This window comes from Myxine glutinosa, chromosome 14, assembly GCF_964187855.1.
Source record: "Myxine glutinosa chromosome 14, kmMyxGlut1.1, whole genome shotgun sequence".
NCBI classification, from domain to species: Eukaryota; Metazoa; Chordata; class Myxini; order Myxiniformes; family Myxinidae; genus Myxine; species Myxine glutinosa.
This window is the reverse complement of record NC_136274.1, coordinates 12605938-12628651: the sequence shown is the minus strand read 5'-3', so window position 1 is coordinate 12628651 and position 22714 is coordinate 12605938. Positions and strand designations below refer to the sequence as shown.

At 48.3% G+C, this 22714-nt stretch overlaps 1 protein-coding gene across 1 annotated transcript in view; it reads right to left on the bottom strand.

Moving 5' to 3' along the window:
- The window catches only part of PI4KA (phosphatidylinositol 4-kinase alpha), a 261370-nt gene that overhangs the window by 11438 nt on the left and 227218 nt on the right, over window positions 1–22714 (bottom strand). Inside the window, exons 50-51 of the mRNA XM_068135196.2 lie at window positions 22671–22714; window positions 2639–2764 (exon numbers count right to left, since the gene is read on the bottom strand). The exon at window positions 22671–22714 is cut by the window's right edge and continues 61 nt beyond it. Coding sequence (XP_067991297.2) covers window positions 2639–2764; window positions 22671–22714 — 170 coding nt within the window. The remainder of the gene's footprint in view (window positions 1–2638; window positions 2765–22670) is intronic.

Sequence of the window (22714 nt, the reverse complement as noted above, 5' to 3'; positions counted from 1 at the left end):
CACCAGGATTGGCCTGCACCCTAATCGCTAAGCCAACACCAGGATTGGCCTGCACCCTAATCGCTAAGCCAACACCAGGATTGGCCTGCACCCTAACCGCTAAGCCAACACCAGGATTGGCCTGCACCCTAACCACTAAGCCAACACCAGGATTGGCCTGCACCCTAATCGCTAAGCCAAAACCAGGATTGGCCTGCACCCTAACCGCTAAGCCAACACCAGGATTGGCCTGCACCCTAACCGCTAAGCCAACACCAGGATTGGCCTGCACCCTAACTGCGAAGCCAACACCGGGATTGGCCTGCACCCTAACTGCTAAGCCAACACCAGGATTGGCCTGCACCCTAACCGCGAAGCCAACACCAGGATTGGACTGCACCCTAACCGCTAAGCCAACACCAGGATTGGACTGCACCTTAACCGTGAAGCCAACACCAGGATTGGCCTGCACCCTAACCACTAAGTCAACACCAGGATTGGCCTGCACCCTAACCACTAAGCCAACACCAGGATTGGACTGCACCCTAACTGCTAAGCCAACACCAGGATTGGCCTGCACCCTAACCGCCAAGCCAACACCAGGATTGGCCTGCACCCTAACCGCTAAGCCAACACCAGGATTGGCCTGCACCCTAACCGCTAAGCCAACACCAGGATTGGCCTGCACCCTAACCGCTAAGCCAACACCAGGATTGGCCTGCACCCTAACTGCTAAGCCAACACCAGGATTGGCCTGCACCCTAACTGCAAAGCCAACACCAGAATTGGCCTGCACCCCAACCGCAAAGCCAAAACCAGGATTGGCCTGCACCCTAACCGCTAAGCCAACACCAGGATTGGCCTGCACCCTAACTGCAAAGCCAACACCAGAATTGGCCTGCACCCCAACCGCAAAGCCAAAACCAGGATTGGCCTGCACCCTAACCGCTAAGCCAACACCAGGATTGGCCTGCACCCTAACCGCTAAGCCAACACCAGGATTGGCCTGCACCCTAACCGCTAAGCCAACACCAAGATTGGCCTGCACCCTAACCGCTCCGAGCTGTCAGACTTCATTTGTAAAAATTATTTTGAGCACTCTCAGCAGTTTGTGACGGTTTAAAATGTGTGATAATGATTTAATACATTTACACAAGCAAATGATTCATAATGATGAGGTCATATTATAAAATATATTAAGTAGTACAAAGATCACCAAACGATGTGCGTAGAATTACGTATTGGGAAAACAAGATATCTCAAGACAAATATTATTGGAAAAGTCTTTCTGTTGGCAAGGAAAATATGCACGTGTCACTTTTCCCAACGACAGTTTGTTGGTTATTGCAGGGTCGGTGGGATAACCTCGAGACATGCACACTTCCCTCTGAGCTGTCTGAATGGGGTTTTTACTTAATACGATGGTCTAGGGTTAAGGAGGAGCTGAACAACAAAGGGCAGCAGTTTTATAAACTACCAGCGGACATGGAATGGGTGGGAGTAAGAGGGGGATACACAAGGAGGGCAATAGGATGGAACTGCATGTTAGGAGGGGTTAGCATTCGTAAGTAAAGGAAGAGGATAGAACAGACTAAGGAAGTAAAGTAGAAAGTAAAGAGCAAGTACCTATTTTAGGGGGCACAAACTCCCCCGTAGACTTCCTTAGTCCTCGATTTTTTTATTCCGTTACCAAACATTGGTACATCACGGGTGATGAAGGTTGTGGTCAAGCTTCATCGAAATTGTGTGTGTAGTCTCAGAGGAAAAGGCGAATGCTTATTTTGGGGGGCAACCCCCCTCCGTCTCCCCCGATAACCCCCTTTGACCCCGATTTTTTTAAATCCCGTGAACAAACGTTGGTACATCATGGGTGATGAACGGAATGTTGGGGTCAAGTTTCATCAGAATTGTTTGTGTAATTTCTGAGAAGAAAGCAAATACTGTACCTATTTTGGGGGATCACACCTGGATCCAACCCTAACACTGTACTCCTAGATTAATTAACATAAGTAACAAGTATGCCTGAATTATAGTTGAAAATAGAATTAGCCTCACAAGAAAGGGAGAGGCTATCGTGATCAGTGTACAAGTGCACGCACACGCGCACACACACACACACACGCGCGCACACACACACGCACGCACGCACACACACGCACACACACACACGCACACATATATATGAGCACACACTCAAACATAGTATACACACACACACACACACACACACTCAAACATAGTATACACATTACACACTCAAACATAGTATACACACACACTCAAACATAGTATACACACACACACACACACACTCTCAAACATAGTATACACACTCAAACATAGTATACACACACACTCAAACATAGTACACACACACACACACACACACACACACACACACACACACACACACACACACACACACATAGTATATACACACACACTCAAACATAGTATACACACACACACACACACACAAACATAGTATACACACAGTATATACACACACACACACACACACACACACACACACACACACACACACACACACACACACACACACACACACGTGGATACTTTGAGACCTTGGATGGCTCTGTTCCACCTTCTGCAACCCACATATGGAGAAAACAACGAACGACACACGCAATTTACTTACATTCTGGAAGGCTTGCGACGACTCGTCTCCATATTGGTTTCGAAAATACTCATACATTCCGAAGTCGGTCTGCCTGCCCAACTGGTCACGTGACTTGCAATCCGGGATGCATTCGATGACACCGCACTGCGAAGTTGAAGGAAGTTGCATCAGTTTTATGCACAAGCTCCACTGGAAGCATTACTTAGATCAATGGTCAAAAAAGTGATGTCGTGAAGGAATCGCATGAGATGATGTCAAAGAAGCCAACACAAGGACATCCTCAACCAAGGACAAGACAACCACAAGGACGACCTGTCAAAGAAGCCACCACAAGGACATCCTCAACACTATCACACGCTCAATATTATATTATACTCTCTCTCACTAATATACAGTGCGTATCAAAAAAAAAGATAATCCGAATTCAAGGGGTTAATATGCAAAGGTTATTAATTTTGACAATTTACATGTGGTTTACTAATTAAGAGGAGATCCTCAGCTTTCCATTGATGCCTTCCATGCATCATTGCTGTCACACATGACCGAGTACATGTTCATTGAAAATGACAAGTTCAATTCGCATTTTTACAAGTTTGGCTCATCGATGCAAGTCAGGACAATTGGTGCAAAATGAACATCAGATGTGAACTTTTCTCAGGAATGATTGGCCTTTATGCACCCACACCTTCAACATGTCCACCTCCCCTTTCAACACAAAGCTCACAGAGGCAGAGCATACCCTGAACTGCTCGTCTCACCATAGCCGGGTCATTGCGCAAAGCATCCACTTCATGCCGAATATGGCCCTGCAATTCATCAAGATCATGGTGAGGAGTTACGAACACCTTGTTCTTTAAATGTCCCCAAAGGAAATAATTACATGGTGTGAGGTCAGGTGATCTTGGCGGCCATTCCACTGCATGGTTGAGGGCGATGACTCGGTCTCCAAAGAGTTCCCTCAGTCGATCTCGGACAGCTATAAGACGATGTGCTGGGGCGCCGTCTTGGGCCCACCAGAGATATCTGAACACATCACGAACCTATCGCTCAAAGTTCTCCTCCAGCTGCGGTAAAACTTCATCATTGATCATCTGCAGATACCTGTTACCATTGACATTCCTTTGAAAGAACAATGGTCCGATCACCTGACCACTTCCACAAAGTCCCAACCAAACAGTCCACTTTTGTCGATTCATGTTGGCGTCAAAATTAAATTCCGGGGGTTGTCCTGTCGGTGCATATTCAAGAACATTATGGGTATTGACCTTGCAGTCCATGGAGAAAGCAGCTTCGTCGCCGATAACGAGATACCGCAGGAAATTGACATCTGCTTCGCAACGTGCTGTCAACCATCTGGCAAGCACCAGCCTCCTGGCAAAATCCCCTGGCGTAAGTTGATGCCGGATGTGAATCTGATATGGATGTTGGTGGAGGTCCAGTCTTGTGATTCAGTTGAATGTTGCCAAAGGCAATCCCGTCCCATTTTGTCTTGTGCTGGTATCCCGAGGATGCTCCAAAACTTGCTGCCTTACAGCTGCAATGTTCATTTCCGATCGCCCAGTGCGCCTCCGACCAGAATTCTCCTTGTTGCAGTTGAGGCTAGTGCCATGTTCTTGGTATTTTCTAACATTTGCCCAGATGGTTTTGGCTGCTGGAGGCTCCCATTCTGGGAAACGTTCCCTGAACGCATCACGAGTTCGCTGCAAACTTCCAGTTGGGTGAAAGGTTGTAACCATGAAGGTCCGCTGTTCAGTCGTAAGTTGAACCATCTTTTCAATGACTCAGACTGTCTCTAAACCCATACACTGTAGGCCCATCTTAAACACCCATCTTAAACAAAGGATGACGCAACCAACGATTACCAGACCAGCTTAACAATTTTACATAATCAACTTGGCAGTCGACAAGTAATGCGTCCATTTAAAACTGTTTTGCACCGATTAGCCAAACTTGTAAAAATGCGATTTGAACTTGTCATTTTCAATGAACATGCACTCGGTCATGTGCGACAGCTATGATGCATGAAAGGCATCAATGGAAAGCTGAGGATCTCCTCATAATTGGCAAACCACATGTAAATTGTCAAACTAAATAACCTTTGCATATTAACCCCTTGAAATCGGATTACCATTTTTTTGATACGCCCTGTATAATCACCTCGTATTTTATCAAGCACACAAACCTGCTTCAGATGACGTTTTCACACCTTCCCTCCCTTCATGTCTCAACAAAATCACAACCTGGTCAAACACTTGGAATGTGCCTTTCAATCCTGACAAATTTCACACTCTCTATCTCTCTCCGAAAGGACCGTCCAGCAACACGACCCTTCTTAACACCTTGTCGACTTTCTTACAATCCACTTGAGGAAGTTCAGTCATTCAAACTCCTGGGTCTCACCACCAGCCATGATCTTTCTTAGGAAAACCACATTTCAAACAAAGTTGGCCTCCAAAGCTACATACCGAATGAACATCCTCCATCGTACAAAGTCCTTCCTTGGCACACCTGAATTCCTATCCACCTACAAGTCTTTCATCTGCAGCTTGATGGAGGACCGCTCTCCCCTTTCGACTGGCGAACCTGCCTCACACCTTGCTCGACTTGATGCCGTGGAAACCAAGACCTTCAAGATTATTGTAGTCTCCCGCGATGAAGCCGAGTATATGGGTCTCTCATTCCACCATCGCAAACAGGTCAGTGGTCCCTATGTCTTCTATTGCCACCTTTCTGGTCTTGCACCCTCTACCTTTCCATGCTTTGTCCCCGCCCAGGTTTCTGCAGGGCACACAGGGTACACCATCAACCCCCAGTCTGGTAAAATGATCTAAAACCAGGACATTCTTCTCGATCTCATTCATCCCTCCAGATCTACCCCCGCTAATTCACCCCAGATCCACTTTTTTGAAATACCAACTTTTTTCCTGGAAGTCCTTGCAGTGTCCTTGTGTTTTATACCTCTCCCACCCCTCTCCTCCCTTCCCGTGCCTCCTCCCCCCAAGCCCTCTCCCTCCCACAGATCTCCCGATGTCCCTGCTCTCAAATGTTGTGTTTGTGTGCTTCCCCTTCTCTCCCCATCTTGTCTACCACTCCCCTTTTTATATGTTTTATGTGTCTGTTTGATTTTTTGTGTGATAAATGTTAGCTCTTTCATGAGCCTCGATCTTGTATACAAAAAAAAAAAGGAAAAAAAAGAAAAAGATCTTCAAGACAACCGATCCAAAACCATGATCTTTTCTACACTCGTCAAGCTTCCTCCCCTTCCACCCAATCCCTCCTCCTTCCAAATTTCCAGTTTTCCCTCGAGTTTCCTTCTGTATCCATCCCGTCCACCCCAAGCATCCCTTCTGCCCCCCCCCCCCATTCCTCCGCACACCTATTATTTGTCCAAGTATCCCTCCATTTTGTCCTTCAACTCCGCCGTTTCTGTTTCCCTCCCCCTCCCCACTTTCTGTTGTTCCTTTTGTTCGGTTGCATCGATACATCCTGATCAGTTCACTGTTCTAGCTCTTCCACAAAGCTTGACTTTGTGTACAAAAAATAAATAATTAATAATAAAAAGCCGTGGAATGAGCTTATGTTAGTATTCTGGGATAGCACATTTGAGCTCTACTAGTTTACAGCACAGAGCTTGATCCACTATGATGAATGTATACTGCTAACCAATGTGTGATGATACTTACATACGCCTCTTTACTATTGCACTTGCGGTATCATGTTTTGAGCTTAAGGTATCACAAATTTTACACCTCATTGTGTATGTGCTTGAAGGATTGGCATGGGTCCACTTGTTATTTCTGGATCATTCATTATTGGTTAGTTTCTGATTGAATACCGTCCATCGAGTCTTCAACGTGGACTTCTGACGTTGCATTATGAAAACCAGATCAGTGACTGGTGCATTCTGGGCAGACTCCTTTGCTTTCGTAGATGTGTCAACCATTCTATTCCATTTGCTTGGAGAAGACTGGGTTAATCTTGTTTATGCTTGCATCAAGAGAGCAAAGCTGTTGCATGGATTCAGGCACATCTAAGCAGCAGCAATCATGCTTCTTGACAGAAAATATCCAAAAAACTATGGTAGTGTATGGAGGCCATGACATGACAAACTGTATTAATAGTGCAAGTTTGTACAAAGTAACCCTGTTGACCCCATGACCTTGGTAATTAATGCAATTTTATTTATTTTCCAATTCCAACTGCATTAGGGTCATTGATCTGAAAGGCTGTATAAAAATAACAAGTACGGTATGTGGAAAAAACAAGATAACAAGTAGAGCTACATTCAAAGTACACCACCCCCATGCCAAACAAATAAATAACATATCCTCCAGCACGTGATATTGAAGGCGCCCGGCGATGCCACCGTGCTGCACATGGAGACGGAATTGAAAGGGAGCGGTTTTCCATAATTTATCAATTAATTAATTGCGCATTTAAAAGAAATAAATAATAACCCTAAAATAATTAATTTGTTAATCAATTTGCTAATAAAATACTGAAACCACCACTGTTTCATCTGAATCCAACATTTTGAAAAGTAATTTATTAAGTAATTAATCGAATAATTAAATAATGAATCAATAAATCAAAAATATCCTTTTATAGCCACACTAGCAGGAGTACCCGGCGTTGTCGGGGGCGGGGGGCGGGGGAGGGGAGGGGTGGCGGAGAAAGCAGGAGACGGAGGGGTGAGGAAGGGAGTGGGGGGAGTGGAAGGGGGAGGGGAGGGGGAGGTGAGGGGAGAGGGAGGGGAAAGATATACTACATATACATCTTTTGTTTTTGGGGGGCTTTTATAGGCCCCCCCGTTTTGGGGGTGTGGAAGTGGAAGAGAGGGGGAAGGGAAGGAGGAAAAAATTTCCCAGACAAAGAGTCCTTCATAACCTCAGTGTTGCACAGTTAAAAAAGGGAATTGTAATACCCTCTGCCACCATCACCAGGTGGCGCTACACAGTACACATTTACATAGAGAATTTATGCTCCTCTCCCGGTCCCCCACACCCCCGAATGAGGCTGCGGCCATATAGCCTATGTTACTCCCAGACAAAGTTGTATTTGTACCCCAAGTAAAGTATATAAGTGTTCATAGCTGGAGTACCTGGCATTGCTCAAGCGAAAAATAAACATTAACATATTTGAAATGAGGGCAAATATAATGGAAACACAATTACATCCAAATCAGAATCCATCACAAATGTCAAATCATCATTTTACCTTTTTTATATGATGGTGAATGTGCCATTGATCACGTTTCTGAGTTAAGTTTGATGACATTCAGGAAGAAGAAGAAGACTTACCACCAACGACGACCGCGTCCGGAATTATTTGATTGAATCTGATTTGCTTGCTATTTGTATTGTCTGATATGTCTGATATTTTTGTATTCATTTTTTTGCGAATGTGTACTTGTATATAACTGTCATTAATCAAAAAGGCTTAGGCACCATTTGTCCATGGGCCAGAGCAGATATCGGTACCACCTGGGGGGACCAAACCAAAGTAGTACTAAAATGTTTATAGGGTTGATATGAGTGTAATAAGATATGATAGCCTTTTGAGATAGGTAGCTTTGTCAATAATTTTTAAAACTCATTTTTTTGTCATTAGCGCCATTGTGTAATTTGCAAAAAATGAAAGATACGCCAGTGTCAAATTTCTATCTCCACCAATGTGGATTAAAACAATGCAAATAAGGTTATTTCCTTTTGATTAAAAAGCAAAATGCAAAATAAATGTGATTCACACTATTTTTTACATTGTATTGTGTTTACTGCTGGTGTTGGGCTAGCGGCTAGGGTGCCGGCTTAGGATCCTAGGATCCTGGGTTCGAATCCCGGTCAATCGCTGAATTAACGCCAGGGGGGTTGACTCAGCCTGTCATCCTTCCGAGGTCGGCTAATTGAGTACCAGTTCACTGGTAATTCCCTGTTTGTCGTTAAAGGCGGCAAAAAGGGTTGGCGTCAGGAAGGGCATCCGGTTGTAAAACATTGCTTCAAAAAGGGGACCAAAAAACAACAACAACCACGGTCCCCGAAAAAGGCCAACCCCCGCTTTGCGGGGAAAAATGGCCTCTAAAGGTGGTTTTTATTTTTTTAATATTGTGTTTACTGCCTGCAATAATTGTATTTATCTTCAGCTGGAAACTTAACATTTTGAATTACAGGTAGATTTAAGCGTTTTTTTTCACCAATTATACTTATATTATCTTTTCTTTCAAAACTAATATCTTAACCAATATTATCTTTTTGTATTTTGCAGATTGTGTTGTACAGTGATCAGAGTGATGTCGATGGATCAAGGTACCACCCTGCCGAAGAAGCGGCCGTGCACAAACTGTCTTATTCATTGCTCAGACGATGACTCTGATTCCCTGGTGACATTGAGGGACCTGGATTCATGGAAGGCTTTGCTCCGGGCTGCAGAGATCAGACAGCATGCCCCAGTCCTTGACTTGGCAAAAGGACTAAAAGAAGGGGAAGTACCTCAGGTACAGTACCATCACAAATGCCGCAGCATGTTTACCATGAAGAAGTCTTTGGACTCGATCCTCTCCAAAGGTGCCAGTGCTGAACCCACAGAAGCTGCTTCCAGAAGATCATCATCCAGGACCAGGGATGCACCAAGTAGGCCTACTTCAAGACTGTATGACAAGATCTGCATCTTCTGCCAGAAGCCGAAATACATCAAAGGACAAAAATCAAGGGAACCTCTTATGCAGTGTCTTGAGTTACGAGCAGACGACACCATCCGCAAGGCGGCAATAAAGAAATGTGATCTAAGAGTGCTTGCATTGCTGAGCAGAGACCTAGTTGCCACAGAGGGGAATTACCACAAGACGTGCTACAAAGAGTACACAAGAAGAGTGTCTTCTACCAGCTCTTCAGAAGTACAACAGGAAGAGAGTGAGGCAGCAGATTATGAGGACACAGAGAGACAAGCCTATGAGGAACTGTTCATGCATGTGAGGACTGAATTCCTCCCAAACCCTGAAATATTGCCTTTAACAGACCTCACAGCCAGGCTTGAGAGATCCATGAACTCCCATGGCATCACCAAGATCAAACCCTCGACAAAGAAGCATGTTCGCCGCAAGCTTGAAAGTGAGCTGGAAGGGTCACTTCACTTTGTCTCAAATGAGAAAGGAAGGGTGCTTCTCTATCCAGACAGCCTGTCAATGGATGACCTTGTCAAGGAAGCCCACAACATGAAGCAAGATCTACGTGAAGCACAGTCTATCAAATCCATGGATGTCCTCACCAAAGCAGCCATACAGCTGAGGAATCAGATCAAGAAACAAGATGTCCAACAGTCATGGCCACCTGATACACAGAAAAGTGTCATCCCTGAAGCTGTCACAAAGTTCCTGTATACCCTGCTGACTGGGGATACTGAGTGTGAAAATCCCTCTGAAAGAGTCCAGCGTCTTGCTGCTTCTTTTGGCAGTGATCTAGTCTTTGCTGTCACCTGTGGCAAGACTAAGCCACCCAAGCACATACTCCTCCCATTTGCTGTGAAGTCACCGACAGGAAGCACAGAACTGATACGAAGTCTGAATCGTCTTGGCCATGCTATTTCCTACTCCCAAGTAGAGGAGATTGACACAGCTTTTTGTGTCCAGAAGCTGGAATGCTCAGCAGAGGACATACCACTGCCAGAAGACATGCATCCTGGTGTGTTTACCACCCTGGCTGGGATAACATTGACCGTCTTGAAGAGACACTGAGTGGAGAAGGCACCTCTCACAGGGTCAATGGCATTGCTGTCCAACCCAAAGTTGCAGGGCCCATGCCACAGAAGGTCCTGCCTGCAGTCAGCAAATCCAAGAAGAGGAGCATCAGTCCTGCCCCATTGATGCTACCAACCTACAATGTTGGACAGCGAACTGGGCCATCTAAGACTGAGACCCTTGATTCCGACACAAACAAAGAAGTTCAAGATGCAAAGAAGAAGAACCATGTATGGCTCCTGACTCGAATGCCAGATCCTGAGAACCAGACCATAAGCAGCTGGACAGGGTTCAACATCCAGATCCGCAATGATGTGACAGTGATCCAGGACACTGTGAGCTACCTTCCCACAATCAATGCGCCTGCAACTGAGATGTCAACTGTGAATGATGTACTGGAGCAAACACTTGGCATCATGCAGTCCTTACAGCTCAACAAGATAGTCTGTGTGTTTGACCAAGCACTCTTTGCCAAGGCTGCTGAGATAGTGTGGAAACATGACAAATTCAAGAACATCGTCATCAGGATGGGCGTCTTCCACACAATCTGCAACCTCCTGTCCATCCGAGGGAAGAGATTTGAAGATGCAGGACTCAGAGATGTGTTTGTTGAATCAGGTGTCATTGCAGAAGGGTCTGTGGCTGGGCTGATGGAAGGTCGCAGGTACAACCGGGCAGTTAGAGCACACAAGACTGCATATGAAGCACTGATGAGGCTTGCCTGGAAAGGCTTCCTTCTGTGGATAGAGAACACTCATCCTGAAGACAGCCAACACCTAGAAGAAGCCCTGAAGAGCATTGGAGAGTTCCACAACAATGTTTGCCAAGCATCCTTCCAGGACCTGCTTCAGGATGACTCATGCACACGTATCTTGGAGCTGTTCGAAACCTACCTGAACTCCCTCAGAGATGAGAACAGCCTTGCAGCCTTCTGGATGTCTTACCTAGACATGGTTGAGATTATGCTGGGCCTCATCCGAGCATCTCGAGAAGGTAACTGGATGCTTCACCTGGCAGCTATTCGAGAGATGATTCCCTGGTGCTTTGCCTATGACAAGGTGAACTACGCCCGGTTCCTGACCTACTACTATGCCACAATGTCTCGGCTACCCATCGAACATCCTGACATCCATGCCCACTTTATGCAAGGTGGGTTTTCTGTGCAGATCGGCTGCAAGAATCCATTTGGGCGGATACCTGTGGACCAGACGATCGAAGAGACTGTCAACAAGGACACCCAGACACCTGGAGGCACAAAAGGGTTCAGCCGGAAACCTGGAGCTGTGGCTAGATACTACCTGACATCTGAGTACCGAAGCACTTATATGAGACAGCTAAGGGACATGGTTCATGTAGGCCAACATGACAACTTCAGTCATCCTTGTAGTGAAATTATACCGAAGGTGAACCCAGGGTGTGCTCGCTTCAAAAGGGGCGTCTATAAGACCCGGGACAACCGGGGCGCACGAACACTCCAGCGGCACTCACTGTGACATAGTCCTGTAGTTTGAATGGTATGTACGCCCCTATATGCTGCGCTGATTGTTTTCTCTATTGATAGCGGCCATTGCCCATGAAATACTCTGAGTCTAATGTATGTTGCATGAATGTATTTTTACAGGATGTTACTTCAGATCTAAATGATATTAAACCTACCCAAGGGTCAAGTCGTGTCTGAGCTTGATTTTCACGACATTTAATATCATTTAGATCGCCGAAATGGCTGACCACAAGATGATCGTGGTACCGATTCTCGGAGCCGACTCTCAAGCTGAGGGATCGGGATCGGAGTTCACCCACTGGCTCAAAACGCTGGAGAATTACTTTGCCGCTCATGAAACAGAGCCCACCGCTGCGGTGAAGCTGTACGTGTTACAGTCGAAAGTCCATCACACCGTTTTCCGGAGCATTGCTCGATTTGTGACGTACGCTACGGCTCTGGCCGAGCTGAAGCGACTATACGTAAAAACACGGAGCGCTGTGCACGGCCGGCATCAACTCTCCCAGTGGCGACAACAACCATCTGAATCGATCGATCGCTACGTGCAGGAGTTGCGTTACCTATTGGCGGACTGCGTGCAGGAGGTACGGACCCACGAGCAAGTGCAGGACGACTTGCTCCGAGATTCATTCGTCTCCGGAATTAATTCTGGAGTCTTGAGGCTCCGACTCCTGGAGGTCGCGGAGCTGACATTTACGGAGGCACTATGGCTGGCACGCGTCTATACAGATGCCCGAGAACAATCCACTGCTTATGATCACCCACGAGTTGTGGCGGGGACTTCTCAACTCGCGCGACCGGAGAGGGGTACCGCCGAGGATATGGAGGAGGACCCGACCACCACAGCCGAGTCTCTGGGTGCTCCTGAAGCGGACTCCGCTTCCGGCCTAACTGCTGCCGCCGCTGCCCGGCCACGGCCTGACCGGTACGCAAAATGTTATTTTTGTGGGAATCGGCAGCACCCTCGATCTGACTGCCCGGCTCGGGAAGCCATATGCCACCTGTGCTCCACCAAGGGCCATTTTGCAAAGGTCTGCAGGAAGGCCGCTCGGGGCACGCGTCCCTGCGCGACCTTGAATGGGCTCATCGCTGAGCCAACGGATCGAGCGCCGGACGGGGCGCCTCACTCGGCTTTGATGAGCCGACCTCCTTCTCGCGGGCCTCTGGCTGCACGCCCGACCTTGGTGAGATACACCGGGCCGCCGAAACAAATGGCGCGAACGCGACCGGCCGCAGCGCGACCGACCTTGACTGGCGTTCGAACGCCTACTTCAAACAAGCGACATGCTCCTGCTTTGGAAACTCCTCTCGATGTGCGGCAAACGCAGCACGTGACTCGAGCGCCATCTGGCGGCGGCTCTTACGACCTACACACACTCACTCCGGCAAATGAAACTGCTGATGAGCCAACTATGCGCTTGTCACGAGGATCCTCCCCGGGCTGCCCGAATGAACGGCAAACTGCAGCCGGCGTGGGAACATCCTCTGACAGTGGGTATTACGATTTCTATGCTCCTGCTGAGGCCCAACCTGCCGACGATGCCCGGAGGATTGCAGCCGGAGTGGGATCCACCCGCGAGGCGCGATCTTCTCGCCCGGCCGGTACAATACCTGCCGGGTCTGCCGGCCTTGCGCAGACCATCATTCCGCTCAAGGTCGCGGGCGTTTTTGCGCAAGCTTTGATTGACACGGGGTCTACGGATAGTTTTATCGATCAACGATTAGTGCATCAACATGGGTGGCCGGTTCTCGGGACAACACGCCGGATCTTCATGGCCTCTCAGGCACTTTGGTTGAGCACAAAAGGGGCGTGTCGATTGAAACTTGTGATAAAGGGACGCACGTTCCCGGACGTGTATCTCATGGTATTACCTGCTTTATGTGCCGACGTTCTGTTAGGACTCGATTTCCTTAAGCGGCATGGATGTTTGGAAATAGAGTTCGGTGGGCCGGACACGCTTGCGGTGTGCGCCCTCGCTCAAATGGACGTGGAGCCTCTCTCGCTGTTCCCCAACCTGACCACTGATAGTGGTCGCTGACCCCTGTAGCCGTCAAATCGCGGCGCTACTCTCGCGCAGACGCGCAATTCATTGCGGAAGAAACGGCCCAGCTCTTAAAGGATGGTATTATAGAACCCAGTAGGTCACCGTGGCGGGCCCAAGTCTTAGTGGTGCGAAGTGAGGCCCACCGCCGGCGCATGGTAATCGACTACTCGCAGACGATTAATCGTTTTACACAGCTGGATGCCTACCCCTTACCGGGGATGGACGCCCTGGTACGCCAGGTGGCCCTGTATTCCGTTTATAGCACTCTCGATCTGCGTAGTGCGTATCATCAGGTCCCCATCTCTAGGGCTGATCGCGTCTTTACAGCCTTTGAATCGGGTCAGCGGTTGTACCAGTTCACTCGACTCCCCTTAGGGGTAACTAACGGAGTCGCTTGCTTTCAGAGGGCTATGGATGACCTCGTTGCGAAGGAGAACTTGACCGATGTCTTTGTCTATCTGGACAATCTTACGGTTTGTGGGTATGACCAGGAGCATCACGACGCTAATCTGAAGCGCTTCCTCGAGGTCGCGCGGAAATATCGCCTAACCATGAATGCGGCTAAGTGTCGTTACTCTCTACGCACGGTAGATCTTTTGGGGTACACCGTGACCCATGGCTCTGTCTCTCCGGATAAGGAGCGTCTGCGCCCTTTGCTCGATATGGCTCCGCCTAGCGATCGGGCTTCGCTGAAACGCGCTCTGGGGCTGTTCGCCCACTATTCAAAGTGGGTGCAAAATTTCTCCGCGAAGCTCCGCCCCCTCGTGGCCTGCGACATGTTCCCCATGGGCCCGGCCGCCATGGCGGCCTTCGAGGGCCTTAAAGCCGACATCGCTGGCGCGACGATTGACGAGAGGGCCTCTTTCGTTTTGGAGAGTGATGCCTCAGATCATGCGATAGCGGCGACTCTCTCCCAAGGGGGACGCCCTGTGGCTTTCTTCTCGCGGACTCTCACCTCCGCCGAGCGGAGGCATTCGTCTGTCGAAAAGGAAGCGTACGCGATCGTCGAATCAATTCGGCGATGGCGGCCGTACCTGCTTGGGCGGTGTTTCCAAATCGTCACGGACCAACAAAGCATTGCATTTATGTACGACACCTTACATGCTCAGCGCATTAAGAATGAGAAAATCACCCGTTGGCGTATCGAACTCGCCGACTTCTGCTACACCATCAAATACCGCCCGGGGAAGGATAACCTGGTCGCCGACGCCTTATCGAGGCCGGCCACTTGCGCGGGGGTTGTCACTTTGGAGGGGCTGCGCACTTTGCACGGCACTATGTGTCATCCCGGGGTAGCGCGTTTCGCGCATTTTGTGCGCGAGGGGAATCTGCCGTACTCGATTGAGGACATCCGCCGCATCTGCCGTGATTGCATGATCTGTGCGGAACTCAAACCGCGTTTTTACAACCCTCCTATGGGGACGCTCGTTAGGGCTACTAGACCGTGGGAGCGCTTGGCGATGGACTTCAAAGGGCCGCTGCCGTTGTCGAGCAACTCTCGCTATCTGCTCACTATCGTCGATGAGTATTCACGATTCCCCTTTGCTTATACGTGCGGGGATATGTCGGCTGCCACGGTTATTCGGTGCCTGCAGAATTTGTTTTCTATGTTCGGGTATCCGGCCTACGTGCATACCGATCGGGGTGCGGTGTTCCTGTCCCAGGAGGTGAGGGGCTACTTGCTCCAGCATAATGTCGCTTCGTGCTACACCACCCCGTACCGGCCCCAAGCGAATGGGCAGATCGAACGCTTTAATGGGATTATATGGAGGGCCGTCATGCTAAGCCTTCGGACCCTCGGCCGAGGCCTCGATAAATGGGCGTGGTCGCTACCTGCCGCTCTAAACTCGATCCGGGCTCTCCTATGTACTGCCACCAACCAGACTCCTCACGAGCGACTGTTCCACCACCCTAGAAGCTCTGGCAGTATCCAATCTTTACCCAGCTGGCTCGCTGAGCCGGGGCCCGCCTATCTCAAACGAGCGGTTCGCGCTCGCAAGTACGACCCCCTTGTTGACAAGGTGCGGGTCCTCCAGGCTAATCCCGAGCATGCTCGCGTGTTAACGGCGGACGGCCGCAAGTCTACTGTCTCCGTACGCCATCTCGCCCCATGTGGGGACGACGACCGGGATATCGACGAACCCGTCTACGAGTCTATGGACTCTACCGAAGCTTCCTCTATGGAACTACCACCGACACTTCCGTCGTCACCCACTCCCGTGCCCGAAGGCGCTGGGGCGCCCCCTCCGACACCCACCTCCGGCGGCTATTCCGACGCGGGGGACTCCGGGCTTGGGGACGCCGTACCCGGTAGTTTCCGAACACGAACTGGCAGGGTAGTTCGCCGCCCCGACCGCTATGGGTGGACCGACTGACGTGGATTGACGTGACCCATTCGATTATTGCTGACGCTTGCTTGCAACCTGCCGAGCGGCAGTATAGTTCTAACGGCGGGGAGAATGTAGTGAAATTATACCGCAGGTGAACCCAGGGTGTGCTCGCTTCAAAAGGGGCGTCTATAAGACCCGGGACAACCGGGGCGCACGAACACTCCAGCGGCACTCACTGTGACATAGTCCTGTAGTTTGAATGGTATGTACGCCCCTATATGCTGCGCTGATTGTTTTCTCTATTGATAGCGGCCATTGCCCATGAAATACTCTGAGTCTAATGTCTGTTGCATGAATGTATTTTTACAGGATGTTACTTCAGATTTTTTTTTTTTTTTTTTTTTTTTTTTTTTGTATACAAGATCGAGGCTCGTGAAAGAGCGAACATTAATCACACAGAAAGACAAACCGACACATAAAACATATAACATAGGGAGCGGTAGACAAGATGGGGAGAGAGGGGGAAGGACACAAACACAACATTTGAGAGCAGGGACCGAGAGACATGGAGACATCGAGATATCTGAGAGAGGGCGAGGGCTTTGGGGGGGGGGGGGGGCGTGGGAAGGGGGCGGTGGGAGAGGTATAAAACATATGGACACTGCCAGGACTTCCAGGAAAGAAGTTGGAATTTCAAACAAGGTGGATCTGGGGTGAATTAGCGGGGGTAGAAAAGATCAAGGTTTTGGATGGGGGAAGATAAGAGATGGTGGTGAACAGCTGTTTTAAAGACCTGGAGGGAGGAGTGGGATTGAAGGGAGTGAGGGAGTTTGTTCCAGAGGCGGGAGAAAAGAGGAATGAAAGAGTGAAGGTGAGCAGAGAGCCGAGATTTCGGCAGTTTAACCATCAGAGGGTTGCTGGCAGATCTTGTGCGACCTGTAGGAATATTTGGGGGACAGAGCACAGAGAGAGCTGGGGGTGCAAGGCCGGAGAGGAGTCGGTAGAAGACAGAAAGACCACCTACCTGCCTGCGGTGAGTGAGTGAAAGGCCCTCAGAGATAGCTTCATCGCGGGAGATTCCAATAATTCTGAAAGCTTTGGTTTCAACAGCGTGAAGCCGAGCTAGGTGTGAGGCAGGAGCACCGGCCCATAGGGGAGAACAGTATTCCATTGAGCTGCGGATGAAAGCCTTGTATGTGGTGAGGAGCTCAGGTGTGCCGAGGAAGGACTTCGCACGACGGAGGATGCCCAGTCGGCGACTGGCTTTGGAGGCCAGCTTGGAAATGTGGTTTTCCCAAGAAAGATCATGGCAGATAGTGAGACCCAAAATCTTGAGCGACAGAACTTCTTGGAGAGGATTGTTGAGAAAGTAGATGGGAGGGTTGTCCAGTCGATCTTTTCGGAGAGACATAGTAAGAGTGTGAGATTTGTCAGGATTGAAAGACATGTTCCACTTGTTTGACCAGTCTGTGATTTTGTCCAGGTCTTCAGAGAGTGAGGAGGCAGCAGACTGCCGATCTGAGGGAAGAGGAATGGAGCGGCAGAGAGTGGAGTCATCAGCAAAGAGATAGAGAGGATTTTCGAGAGAGTCAGAGAGATCATTGATGAAGACCAGAAAAAGCACGGGGCCCAGAACACTGCCTTGGGGAACTCCAGCCTGAACAGGAAGAGGAGATGAGAGAAACCCATTCAGGGCCACACGTTGACGACGACTAGAGAGGAAGTCCGCCAGCCATGCGTGGAGATTTCCATGGATACCAAAGGAGGAGAGTTTGGTGAGCAGAGCGGGGTGCCAGACCGTGTCGAAGGCACGTGATATGTCGAGGGAGACAGCTCTAATTTCCTGTTTGGCATTGAGGACCTCCATCCATTGTTGAGACAGCAGAAGCAGCATGTCCAGAGTAGAGTGACCTGGTCTGAAACCAAATTGATGATCAGAGATCAAGCCATTGGAGAAGAGGAAAGATTTCATATCCGAAGCAATGATGGATTCCATGACTTTGCTGATAATTGGGAGAAGGCTGATTGGTCTGTAGTTGCTAGGATCTGTTTTTGCACCTTTTTTGTGCAAAGCGGTGATGTTGGCTGATTTCCAAGCAGATGGCAGTTGACCTTGAGCAAAAGAGAGGGTGAAGAGAACAGAGAGAGGGTGAGATAGAGCAGCAGAACATGATTTTAGGACCCGTGGGCTGATGCCGTCGGGTCCAGTTGCAGAATCAGAGTCGAGGGTTGACAGAAACTTTTCCACCTTGTCAGGAGGAAAGGACACGGAGTCCAGGAGCAGCAGGGTACGACTGGGTATGGTGGGTACAGAGAGGGATGGGTTTGGGACACAAGATTTAGAGGCAAACACAGAGTTGAGGCATTCAGCTTTTTCACGTGCGGAGTCAGCTGTGTAGCCGTTTGAGGTAAGGGAGGGGATGGAGGGGGAACAAACACCAGAAACGGATTTGACCAGACGCCACCAGGATTTGGAAGAGGGAGACAGATAAGAGAGTTCGGTCTTGAGAACGGAGAGATATTGTTTCCTGGCACTCCTGAGGGTGGACACACACTTGTTTCGGGCTTTGTGAAAGGAAATGAGATTTCCTTCCGTTGGATTTGCTTTCCAGGAGACGAAGGCAAGTTGTTTCTGGGCAACAGCCTCACCACAAGATTCCGTGTACCATGGACGGGAGGAAGGGTATGACAACTGAAGACGAGATGGGATAAATCTGTGCATGAGAGAGAGCAATTTACTTTGGAAGAATTCCCAGGATGAGTTGATGTCAGAGGTGGTAGAGATGGGAGACCAGTCCAGATGATTGATGACTGCTTGAAGACCGTGCCAGTTGGCCTGAGTGAAATGCCAGACTCGTCGACGCTGAGCAGGCTCCCTGAGGATGGTCAGAGAGATGTCCACTTTAACAAGGACATGATCAGATGATCCGATCGGAGCAGAAGAAGAGCAGCAGACATTTTCAGGGAAGTTAGTCATAACCAAGTCCAGAAGAGAAGATGTTCCGTTGACTGATATCCGGGTCGGGAAATTGACAGATTGTGTCAGTCCCAGTGAGTCGCAGAAGTCCTTTGCTGAGGAGCCATGGCTGGTGAGAGAGGTACCCACACCCAGCCAACTGGCATGATGACAGTTGAAATACCTACCCAAGATCTAAATCTAAATGATCTAAATGATATTAAACCTACCCAAGGGTCAAGTCGTGTCTGAGCTTGATTTTCACGACAATCCTGACCTACAGATGCCAAGAATCAGAAGAGATGAGGCTGACATCCAGTCCATGGTTCCACTGATGGAAACCAGCTGGTTGAATCCATTCAACCTTGACCATGGAGAGCTTGTCAGTCTGTCAACTGGTGCGGTGGCCCCAGCAGAAGTTGCCAAGGACCTTCTCGACGCCCGCAAGGTAGGAGAGGAGGCATATCAAACATTCAAACAAGAGCGCTTGGAAGCAGCTGCCCCAGCTACAACGTTTCATGACAAGATGTCAAAGAAGAAGCTGAAGACGTTTTCAGACATCAGAAAGAAGTCATGTAGTAAAAGCTCTGCCAAAGAAGTAGTCATCAAAGCTGACAGGAAACTGTTTGGCCAGATGATACTTGTTGCCGAAAGCAGGAAACTACACATGAGTGACGTGCTGGCTCATCCACTGGGGCCCCTGCCATGGGCTCTGGCCAATGGTGATGCGTCTCTCCGCAAGACCAACAAAGCTGCCCTTGCCAGGGAGTTGGAAAAGAATGTTTCTCCAGCAGAAGTCATCCCAGAGCCCTCAGCAACAGTCATTGATGGGATGAGCCTAGTCCATAAACTGAAAGGAAATGAAAAGACCTTCTCACAGCTGGCAGAATCAGCACTGTCTCAAGTCCTCCACAAAGGTGGAAAGAGCCACCGCATTGATGTCGTCTTCGATGTCTACAGAGACACATCCATCAAAAATGCGGAAAGGGTCAACAGGGGAGGAGACACAGCATTGCAGTTCAAGACCATAGCACCTGGGCACAACATTCAACAGTGGAGAAAGTTCATCTCCAGTTCATCTAACAAGACCAGCTTGATCGAGTTCCTTGTGCAGATGTGGAAGGGGCCAGAACACAGGCAGAAGCTTGACAACAAGTTACTGTATGTGACCTGTGGACATCAATGTTACAAACTGTCGAAAGAGCACTGGGAGGAGGCCACAGAGCTAAAGTCCTCACAGGAAGAAGCTGACACCCGCATCTTACTACATGGTGTTCATGCAGCAGAATCTGGCATCAGATCCGTTGTGATCAGTGCAGAAGACACAGATGTCCTCGTGCTGTGCCTGGCTGTTGCCAAGTCCATCCCATGTCCCATGTACATGAAGTGCGGAACCAAGGCCAGGACAAGATACCTCGACATCCAGAAGCTGAGCCATGCTCTGGGAGGTGAGGTGTGTGAGGCACTGATTGGTATGCATGGCTACACAGGCTGTGATACAGTCAGCGCATTTGCTGGACGTGGCAAGTTGGCTGCCTTCAAGCGAATGAAGTCTGACAAGACCTATCTGGAGGCCTTTGCTGAACTTGGTCAGTCATGGGAGGTATCTGGGGAGCTGTTCAGTAAACTCCAAAAGGTCACCTGCCATCTCTACATGCCTTCTGCACAGACTGCCACAGTCAACAAGCTTCGCTACCAACTGTTCTGTGCGAGACGTGGTGAAGTGGAGTCTAGCCAGCTGCCTCCCTGTGAGGACTGTCTCTTCCTGCATGCCCTGCGTGCGAACTATCAAGCGGCCATCTGGAGGAGATGTTTGCAGAGTCACCCATTCATCCCTGACCCCAAGGACTGTGGTTGGACCACAGATGAAGAGGGCAAGCTTGCTGTGCAGTGGATGCGTGGATCACCTGCACCAGAAGCTGTGCTCCAGTTGCTGTCCTGCAAATGTGTGCGCTCATGCAAACTACCGGACTGTACCTGCCTGGCATATAGCTTGAAGTGCACAGACATGTGCAAACTACAAACCTGCACCAACCAAGCCAGAGAAAAAGAGCTGGAAGTAGAGTTGTCAGACTCGGACACTGATGATGACACTGATTAACTTGGCAGTGTACAGTCATGTATGAGAGTGTGTATCACGGTAACAGAAATTTCAATTTTGACTTGGGTTATTAAGTGATGACATGATAAGTGACATATTGGTTTTATTTTATTATTTAGGCTTTTCTAAACAGAATAAGGGTGTGAATCCATGTATATATAAAAAGTTCTTTGAAATGACATTGCCAGAAGTAACAACATTGAGTGTATGAACACATTTATTTCAATTTACCTTCAAGTGTGTGAAACATCCCAGTTCATAAAAAGACACATTTTAAGATTGTTTTCTACTGAAAAATAACTCAAAATGTACTTTTGACTCTTTCCTAACTATCTTAATAAAGTTGTTATTCTTAGAGTAAAGTACAAGGAAAAACGGGTGTTTCGTCTTTTTTGCGCAGGGTATGTTTACATATGAGGTGATAACCACCATTAAGCTACTCATCTACAAAGGCTATCATACCAAAATGTAAACTAGGGACATCTAGCAAGCTGAAAATAGCAATTTGGTTTGGTCCCTCTGGGTGGTACCAATATGTGAAAATTGGGGTCTGGGCTCGAGGACTACATAGAGTGATAAATATATATATATATATTTTTAAACGAGCTGGGTCTGGGCTCAAGGACTACATAGAGTGATAAATATATATATATATATTTTAAACGAGCTTTTTTTCTTTTTTTTCCAAACATTTTTTTTTTGCCTAAAACACTCCCAGGCACTCACTGATGAACCTCTAAAAGTCTGACGAAGATCTGTTCAGCAATCTCTGAGAAAAATGGCGACACACACACACACACACACACACACACACACACACACACACACACACACACACACACACACACACACACACACACCAACGGCTCTCTTATATAGTAGATGACTTGGTCAATGCCGTGTCAAAATATCAGCTTCCTAGCTCAAAAGGTGCCTGAGATATCGCCCAGATGAGAAAGAAAAGAAATAATTCCTAAAAAAATCGGTGTAAGTAAAAAATTAATTAATTAGCTATTTAATCAAAAAATAAAATAATGTTTTTGCCAAAGCACTTGCACACGATTGTGGCCAAATTTCAGCTTCCTAGCTCAAAGGATGGCTGAGATATCCCCGGGATAAACAAACAAGACGTCGTCGTGCAGTGCCTTGAGATGGAATAGGAAAGGAGCGGTGAACAACAAAGCACATTTATAACTAAAAGTATGTATTTTGGTGACCAGCTTGTTTTTTTAATTTTTGTGGCCAAATAACTAACATTTCAGTTTGGTAACGACCCTTTTTTGGATTCAATGCGCTCAGATGATCAAACATAGCCACAGCGACCACTTTTCCCCAAAATGCTTCACATTTCACTTTTTTTGACAATGCGTTCAGGCTATTAGCATTACCCCAGGTGCAGTGGCCACAACTCTGTAGGGAAAGACGAACAGGT